This window comes from Apteryx rowi, unplaced genomic scaffold (genome assembly GCF_003343035.1).
Source record: "Apteryx rowi isolate R43461 unplaced genomic scaffold, aptRow1 scaffold_0, whole genome shotgun sequence".
NCBI classification, from domain to species: Eukaryota; Metazoa; Chordata; class Aves; order Apterygiformes; family Apterygidae; genus Apteryx; species Apteryx rowi.
The window spans coordinates 11,835,262-11,844,546 of NW_020447195.1; the positions used below are offsets into that span (position 1 = coordinate 11,835,262).

At 45.1% G+C, this 9,285-nt stretch overlaps 1 protein-coding gene across 6 annotated transcripts in view; it reads left to right on the top strand.

The window, feature by feature from the left end:
• LOC112976124 overlaps nt 1-3,639 on the top strand; it is a 35,702-nt gene extending 32,063 nt beyond the window's left edge. Inside the window, exons 22-25 of one of the 6 annotated variants that reach the window (XR_003257331.1) lie at nt 334-397; nt 972-1,051; nt 2,508-2,678; nt 2,843-3,639. Coding sequence is in view for 3 of the 6 variants with exons in the window: in XM_026087446.1 (XP_025943231.1) it covers nt 334-397; nt 972-1,051; nt 2,091-2,135 (189 nt within the window). In the remaining 3 variants the exon portion in view is untranslated. Of the gene's footprint in view, nt 1-333; nt 398-971; nt 1,052-2,090; nt 2,478-2,507 lie in introns of those variants that run through there. The other 5 variants (XM_026088274.1, XM_026087446.1, XR_003257607.1 and 2 more) reach the window with 5 other exon arrangements.
• The last annotated feature ends 5,646 nt before the right edge of the window (nt 3,640-9,285 follow it).

The following is a 9,285-nucleotide window of genomic DNA, read 5'->3' on the forward strand; positions in this document are numbered from 1 at the left end:
AAGTAATGGGAGAGCAGTTGAGGTGTTCTCTGTTCCCTTGCTCTTCTGTCCCTATAGCTGCTAGGAGCCAAGATCTTTCACTAAAGAGGCAGTGTGTCCAAGCTTTTACAGGGTTGTAGCAAACAGTCTTACAGCAGGTTGAGGGCAGGAGTGGGGGTCAAATCTCTGACAATGCCACGTGATGCAGAAACACCTTTCACTCTGGCTTCTGCTAACGTGACGGTGATGTGCAAAGCCTGTCTAGCAGAAAGCCACTTACTATTAGATGGCATTGCTGAAAGCCTACCCAATACTTTCTTTTGATTTTCTTACTAAGTCATCTCTGTTTTTCAGATTAAACTTCTTCAGGAACCCTTGAGAGCTTTTGTTCGAGAAGTTATAATAAATGAAATCAATTGTAAGTCCTTAGGGATGTTTTCTCCACTGATTTCTTGTTAGTCAAAAACTGAATTATACAAGCCAAGAGTGTTCTTTGGAGCAGTTGAAGTGTATGCTCTTTGCTGGAGCAATTGCATATTCTACAAGTATTAATTCATAAAAGGCAAGCTGAGTCTTTGGAATCTTGCTTATACACAGCCATCAACGAGGGTCTTAGACTGTGCTGTTTATGTGCTGTTTAATGTGCTACAGCAATAAATTTATATTGTATGAAGATGTGGGTGTTTGGGAGGAGCTGAACAGTAAAGTCCAAAAGTGGAGCATCTCCAGATGCATGCACCAAATCTGTCTGTCCCATCATGTGGTAATAAGATATTTGTACTAAGAATCAAGCAAAGAAAGCATGTCTCCACTGGAGTAACTTTCCTATATTATAAATGCACTTAAGCTTTTGCAAATGTGAGAGATTTGTTAAATATCTGCWCTGCACATTTCTGGTACATCCTTTTGCCCCTCATCCTGGTTCTAGCCCAACCTTAATAGGGAGAGTAAGACAGGCAAAAGGTGTTGATCTTTGTATTTGTTTATTTCAGCATATCTCAAAATTGGAAAAATCCCAATACTTAGGATCCCAGGACTGACGTACACAGCTGTCGACTGCCGCCCTGCACAGGTAAGCCCTCTGCATTCAGGGTGAGCCTCCTCTTCCAGTAGTGTTCTTCCTCTTCTCTGCAGTGTCTCGGTGTGCAGTGACTTATTTAAATACCATGCTTAAAATGTCCAGCGGATGCTCTGTAGAACCAAATACCTCTGAGGAGACTTTCTGCTATCCGTAAGCTGTAGTTGGCCTGTTATGTTTGCTACTAACAGGATTTATGAACAATTTATGTCATTTTCCTCTGAAACCTACCTTATGTGTTGCAGCCAGTCTAGGRCTTATAGGGGCCCTCGCCATTTGTTTTTATTTGAGGCTTTCTGCCCAGTGGATTCACTCCGTATGTRAATTCTACCACTTGTATGAGGACATCTCCTTAAAAAGAATTGTGCCCCTGCAGTATTGGAAATTGTCTTGCAAATGGTGTTTTCCTGATAGTTTTAAATCAAAGTTTGGGTAGATGTAGCTGTACTGATWTGAATGCTTCCTCCCTTCTATAGCTGCAGTGTAGATATATCCTTAGAAGGCARATCAGCTGATTGTGTTCCAGTGTGGCCATTTGCCTAGGCCAGCACAGGACGAGCTAGGCAAAAGTGTTTGCTTGCGTTTACATGGATCTTGAAAGGCTTCTTATATTCATGAAGTTAATACAATGGAAAATGGATTTTTTTCCTGCCCACCTAAGCAAGCCTTTAATGCTGTTAAGTTTAAAAAAACCAAACAACCAAAAAAAAAACCCCCAGCAACAAATTCAATTTTATAATGTGCTTTGGATTTCAGGTCTGTGAAGAATGCTTGCTTTGTAAAAGAAATGTTTCCTTCTTCTAGAACTCTTTCAAAAAATATTTTATCTCCCTAAAATCCCCTTGTTTCCATAGTTGCATTTTGATGCTAATGGGATTCATAGCTTCATAATTCTTTGTCTCTCCTCTTGCATTGGTACAAGGCTAAATTGTATCAGAATAGATAGGTTCAGCTAAGAAAGAAACTTAGCAGAAGGGAGGATCCATTCTTTGCTTGTGAAATTAGTTGAGCTTTTTTTCAYTTGTTCTCCTAGCGCTGTATCGTGTGCCATAACTACCACAAGAAAAAGAAAAACTGACGTACAGGATGAGTTGCTTGCTGTTGCGTCTCTTACACTGAACAGTAAAGACAGAGACCATCATGAGTGAAGATATTTTAATTCATATAATCCTTATTCTAAAACTTTGATTACTTTTTTTTTTTAATGGGGGAAAAACTCCTACATCTGCTTTAAAATTACAGTTGAGGAAGCACAGAGGATCCAAACAGTCTCCTTGTTAAAAATACATTCTACTAGAAGTGCTGTTTTCCAGAATCAATGATGTGTTTGGTTATATGCTTCAAGGGAAAGTTTGGGACATTGGTTACTGTTCTTGCTTTCTTTTGGCTGCTCTAAATAAATGGCTGTACTTTGCCAGCACTTTCCTTGTGATCTTTTACCCCACAGCAGGATTTGGTTCCTTCCCATCGCTGTTATCCAGGGAGGGAGTGAATGGCTGCTTTTTGCATGCAAACCACAAAGGCCCTGGGTGTACAGAGAGTAGTARGAGTAGCAGAGGAATTGCAGCGTGGCAGAGGCTTTGGATTTCCTCTCGCCCTGTTGTGCAGGAGAGCTGCACAGGTATGCCGGGAAGTGATTGTGCTCAGCCCTTTCTTGACATGAGATCGGGCATGACAAACGGGTGTCAAAACGTTATGGTAGGTTGATATGAAGTCTGCTTGGACAGTAGGCCATTTTCTAGGGCTAGCTGCCCTTCTGCTCCCCTTCTCCTTTTCTGTGAACAGAGATCAACAAAGTGGACGAGACCAACTTTTTACAAAACAAATGATGGGTCCCTCAAAGAGGCCAGTTTAAGTCTCCTGCAAAACAGGAGGAGTTCAGCCGATGTGAAACTGTGCTACCCGCAAGTGTGATCATTGCATGCCCGGGGGAGATCGCACGCACAGCCCGGCTGCAGGTGCAGGAGGTGAGCAAGGGCGCAACGAGTACTTTAACAGGCTTCCTGGCTGTTGCCAGCATCACGGGAAAGGAATGATGGTTGTCTACAGGAACTTTGTCAAAGCCTGCAAGAGACAGTCGTGCTCTGAGCTCGGCATGCGCCGGGGGCTCTCTTGGTCTGAACCCCCGCCAAGCCCGATTAGCGAGGAAGACTTGGTGCACCCTCAGTGGAAAGGCAAAATCCCAGCTCAGCCCAGTCAGTCTCCTACCTGCTCTCGTGTGGCTCTTCCCCTCTGGTTCATGCTCAGTGCTGGTCCCAGCTGGGATGCTCGCACCGACCCGATACCAGTCAGGCAGCCTTCCAAGTATTTATCGCTAGTCCGCTGGGCTGAATTTAAAATTAAATGTTTTCTTTGAGTGAGAGGTTTCAGAGGCTTTGTTCCCAGCTGCAGCAAAGCGCACTGCTGCTCAAAAATAAAGGTACATCGTAGGTCAGGATATTCTGCCTGCTCGTGAAGCTATCCACAAATTGCAAATACAGATTATATGACTTGAATGCTACGCTATGATGTGTGTTCAGTCATCTAAATCATATGGCAGTGTTTGAGCTTTGTCTGGATAATTGATTCAAATGTAAATTGAATTAATAAATCCTTTTATGGGCTAAAATATGCTCTTTTTATCTTGATTCTTTTTTCTCTTTATTGAATGGCATAGAAGATAGGTGGTTCTAATCTAATAAATACATATTTGACTACTTTCCTAGGAGGGCAGGTGAAATGAGTTCTCTATGATTTGTTTTGAAATGCTTTATTTTGTCTGTTGAATTACTAACCTGTTTATATCTTGGTTCATGTACTTCTGGTCAATAATCTGCTTGTGGAAATGTTTGTGCCAGTCAGTGGTGGTAAGGCCAGGTGGATATTTATTTCTTTAAATGCATATTAGTCAAGTGCAAAGTATTTAAAAAATCTTTCCTTTCTAAAAATTTATTTATTTATTTATTTATTTTTATTCATGGAGTGGAATACCGGGGTGAAAAGGTGCCCTGCTGGCATCAAAGAATAATTCAGTTTGGGAATCTGTACGGAGAGACTTGAACTGGCGTCAGGACTGGTCTTTGGCTGTCTCTGAGCATTTTGCGAACATTTTAAGCTATTTTTTCCTTAAGGTTCACTGATGTTTCATTAGAGACAGGACTAACATGTGAAGTACAACCCAGCAAAGGAATGTCACTTAAACTTTTCTCCCAGCCTGGTTATATTTAATCAGCAGTTCCACAGATGGTAGTTCTTGGAGCCAGTATCTTTTCAGTGAAGTCCGGCGGGTCCCTCACTCGTCCCCACCATTTCAGTGACGGCACTTCTAGTCCCAGAGCAAGCGTTTAGTTAGTGAGTGGAATCAGGCGCTTGGCGTTCCTTGGGCTGTAAATATTTGGGCATTTCTCATGTCTCGGGGCAGGTATCCCACCGCTGCCCACCCTGGCACTCGCCGGCTCGTCAGAATTTCATTCTGCACTGAATAACTTTACCGCCTCGTCCGCTTTTCCCTTTGCGCTGCTCCCCAGCAACTCGCGTCAGTCATTAGCAAGATTAAAAATGCCCAGAACGGCTCGTCTYGGATGTCCATTCAGGACTGTCACTTCTTGCTGACAGCTACTGGTTTCACGAGCTTCAGAGGAAGGTGCAAGAGCTTTGCAGCACGTCCGAGAGAACCTGTCTGCCTCCTCTCCCTTTTTTTGCTCTCAGAAGGTCTCTGGGGGTAAGAGATTGGCTTAGAGTTGGAGCCCACAGAAGTGAAATATCCCTGAAATACGTTACCAGTCACTGTGGTGATTCTGTGTGTCCTCAGTGTCTGTAAATGTCCAGACCTCTTTTGAAACTAAATAAGGTCTTGGCTTTGGAGATCTTCTTTGGCAGAATATCCCATGTTAGAATTGCCTACATGAAAATATATTTCCTCCTCCTGGTTCCCCCAAAGTGGAGAAGTCCCTGCTTTGGCTGCTTATACCACAGTGCTGTTTGCTAGAAGAGTTGTGCTTATGAGATTTCTTTTTCCGTCTTTGCTTATCTCGCTACATTCCCTCTCACCGCAAAGCCCGGGGCTGACGGTTCGGTGCACGTGCACATTTGAAACCCCGGAGTTTTGTGATTATTTCAAGAGCTGGTTGTTCTGGAGCAACTGGTGCAGCAGCCTGGTGTGCAGGGTATGTGCAGGCTCCGTACACCAGTATGGTTGCGCTGCTGGGAGTGCTGCCTGTGCTATTCACTTGGTATTAGGRAAAAAAAAAACCCAGGCAAGGTCCATCTTTCCTTACATCCACCAGTGCCTTGGGAGGCACTGTATATGCCTTGTAGCACCTGATGTTCCCTGAAAGGTGCTGGATTGCTCCTACATTTGCATAATAAGAGGTCTACTTGTGCCCTGTCGTTGCTGCCAGCTGCTGAACATCAATATTTATAGGTGGTTGTTACACAGCTTCTTGCATATGTGTTGTTTTTATAGGGGGAAAATGGCAAATAAAATCGTTCATGCCCAAACTTGCTACTATTCAGAATCTGAATTTCTCTCTCCCTATCTCTACACTGGGCCATTAAGAATAAGAGATTCTGTGACTGGCTTCAGAGCCTGACTTTGGCTATTTAGAAAGCATCCATTCAATAAATCATATGGGGAGCAGCTGCCGCTCTCTGCTGAGCCAAGACACAACAGATAAAATATTGCTCATTTATTTGGTTTGCTAGAAATAAAGTTGCTGTAGTGGAACATCATTACAGGCTGTTCTTAATTCACCTCAGGGCTATTTCTAATAGCAGCACACAATTCTCCTGTGACAGTGTGAGTGAATGAGATGGGTGTTTTGATGTCAAGCCGAATGTAAGAAAGGTTTTAGGAATCAAAGCTTTGAAAGAAAAATAACTACTGTTTGTGCTCTGATACTGGAAGAGGTCCCTGTTTTATTATTAACACTTAGCTATTGAAAGTCCTGACACTTGTTCCTTAGAGATTTGAAGCAATTCAATCCATGAAATACTGTTTCAGCTCGGTTTTTTTACAAGTTGCTGCATGTTGGTAGAGCTGAAGGTGGCCTTGATTGCTAGCGGAGGCATCCAGGGCTGGCATTAAGTTAATACTTGTTTGATTTTTTTTTTTTTCAGCTGTGTGACAACCTGGAAACCTGTTTCTGCCCAGCTCTTGGCTTACAGGAGTTAGCTACTTGCATACAAGCAAAACTGTTTGTGAAGTTTTGTCCGAAGCGTTTGAATTTAGGCTCACTGCTTTGCACAAGTGTTGTCACTATAATACTCAGCAATGGGGCCGTGGCATCTCTAGGCATGTTGCCTGCTAATCTGACAAGGTGCTAAAGAGTTTTACTTGAGGAGGAAATAAAAAAAGGTAGGAAGCCAATAGGAGTGTCACAGTGTAGGACTGGGTGCATGTTTTCTTTGATAGGGAAATGGCATCTAATYGGAATCCTGCTTTTCTCCTTAACTCTGCTCTCCAGATGTCACTCCGTCTTCGCCCTGGTGCTATCGCTTGGCTAAAACAAGCRGGAGCGTTGTATGGGTTTGAAGACGGTACCGTATCGCGAGTTAGACAGGCAACGGATGCGATCCTGTTTTCTGTGTGTTACATATTTAAATGTCCAGTCGGCTGTGTGGGGGCAGCTGGTGTTTTATGTTCATTTTGGGTGTGGGTTGCTGCAGCAGAGCGCCATGTATCCCGCTCATCCGTAGCGGCATTTCTTTGTCCTTGCTCGTCTTAATTATTCTCTATAAAGTAGAGAAAACTGGCTGAAAACGTTGAAAACATGGTTGCTCTAGTTTACAGAAAAGCAGCTCGCGTCACCGGGAGCGACAAAGCTAAACGCGACGCAGCGGCCGGATTCCTCAGTGCCGAACCGCGTCTTGGCTGACAAAACAGATGGTTTTTGTTCCCGCTGAGGTGCGGGCCCTGCCCGCACCGCCGACGTGTTTTAGCGAAAGCAGTGCTGTGACCCTCAAGTCCTGTGTATTTAATCACAGGCCRCTTAAATGTTGGGGCTGAAGGGCGCCGCGTCGCAGGCGCGCAGGGAATTCGGTGCCAGTGACAAGATGCTGGTTACTGGGCAGCAACGAACAGCAGGGGAAAATGATTTACAATTTGCTGGGCTTATCAGAGTCTGAGTCTGAGCAACACTGCTACGTCTTCCATGCAGGAATACTGCTGATGCCTACAGCCGTATTAAACATTGTCCCTCTCCTGACARCCCAGATAGCCTCTGCTTAACAATAACTTCTGCTGAAAAAGAAAAAAGAAGCGTATGCTGAAATAGCAAAGATCAGAGAGCAGAGCTCTCTTGCTAACTGCTAGAGATGACCTTGGTTCCATATGTGAAGGCTGCAAAGTATCGTAATTCAATGAGAGTGTTTATTCTGAGCTGTGCTGCACAAGCTCCAAGAATCTCCGGACCTCATTTTCATCTGAGTCATTTTATATGTCAAATAGGGGAGTCGATTTTTTTTTTTTTTTTTAACCCAAACTCTGTGCTCCATGTAAACCTCCAGAGTGCTCAGCTCCTGTACGCAAGTTTCTCAAAATACTAGTGATGAAGCTGTTTAGTTCAGCTCCATTTCCATGCTATTGGTGACTTTGTTAAGCAGCAGTTCCCTGCAGACAGCTCTCTCCTTGATGCTTGTTGGTGTATGGCACATTAAAAATCCTTAACTTGATTTCTGAAGTCTCACTAAAAACCTTACTGGGACTTTGATGTTGAGAAGATTCCTCTCAAAGTGCCCAAACCCTCTGAAGCTCGCCCAGCCCTTATCTCGGAGGCAGACCAGCAAGCGGTTGCCTCAGGCGGTAAAACATCAGTGGCAGCAAAAGATGTGTAGTGATTATTTATGGCCTGAGCATCTGCAGTCAGGAGAGGCTGCTGGAAGTCACCAGAGCCTGGTGATRCCTTGAAGAATCCAGTTCTTTGTTCCGGAGACGGTACTAGCGGCTGCGTTTGGTGCTGCCGTTTCATTGTCYGTGGAGATCCAGCTGAAATCTCTCAGCAGAGCACAGTGTAATTTCATGCACAAATTCCAGCTGTAAGCCTCGGTGCTCCCAGATGTTTATAAAGGGTCTCTTTTGTTAGATGATAACATGCTAAAAGCAACTGTGGAACCTTATYTAGGTTAGCCCAAATGATTTTAATTAGACTGCAGCAAGCTTTTAACAGTGACACCTMGCTGCTATTATGCACGGGAATAGCACAGTGCGCTTTCGCTTAGTGCCGTGCGGCCACGCGCTCGCAGACGGATACCTCCAGCGTAGCCGCGGCTCCAAGGGTATTGCCGTTGTGTGCACAAGGAGCACTGCTGGTTAGTGGATGTTGTTAATGGAGCCATCTACTTTGTTATGACGTTGCCAGTGTCTTGCTTTTACTATGTGAATGAATGAAATTGGCCTTTAATTTATTTAGTTAGTTTATTCTATAGTGTGAAATATGCGGGCCTAGAGTGTGGCTCACTCCCATGTGCTATGTCTGTCTTCAAGGCTGATGTTTATTTTTCTGCAAGGTGTCTGATGCTGTATCATTTTTTGGAGTTAAAGGGGGATTAAGGGAGTGCTGTTTTTATATAAATATATATAAAAATATATAAATTACATTTCTACGCACAGGAATTGATTTAATTTATTTTAAAAAAAGTTTTCCCACGCCTGCTTTTGGGGGTAATGTTCTGCATAACTTTCCCAACCATTTTCCATTCAGTTCTAGCGCTAACCTCGAAACCATGAGTTCCTTCATCCATGCATTAAATGGCATCGGCTTCCAACAAAACTTTTTTGCCCTGCTTCAGATTGATCCCTTTTGCAGGGYGGTGCTCTGCTCCTAGGACTTGGCAGCTGCAGGAGTGCCCGTTTGCAGAGGGGCTGCAGGCCGCGCGCGCTGGYGGTGGCCGTGCACGCTGGCGGTGGCCATGCGCTAGCCCACGACGTCGCCTTTGCTCCGGTCATCCTTTGGGTGCGCGCTGTGCCGAGGCTCAGCGCGGCGGGTGGCCGCCACGGCGGTGCTGCGCGAGGTGCAGGTAGGAGGCCCCGGAGCGCGGCTCCCCGAGTCGCCCGACGACCCTGCAGCTGGGGCAGCCCCTCGCAGTGCTCGGGGGCAGAAGCGCTTTCGCAGGGTCAGGGGGAAGCTTCTGGGTCTCACGAGGTGCCCGCTGCCCCCCGTAAAGCGGGGCTGAGCTGTGCCGGGGGGGCACTTTCCTTCTGCGTCCCCCGAAAGACGAGGCGGGAGAGTGGTCCCCCCCCGCCCCGGGGC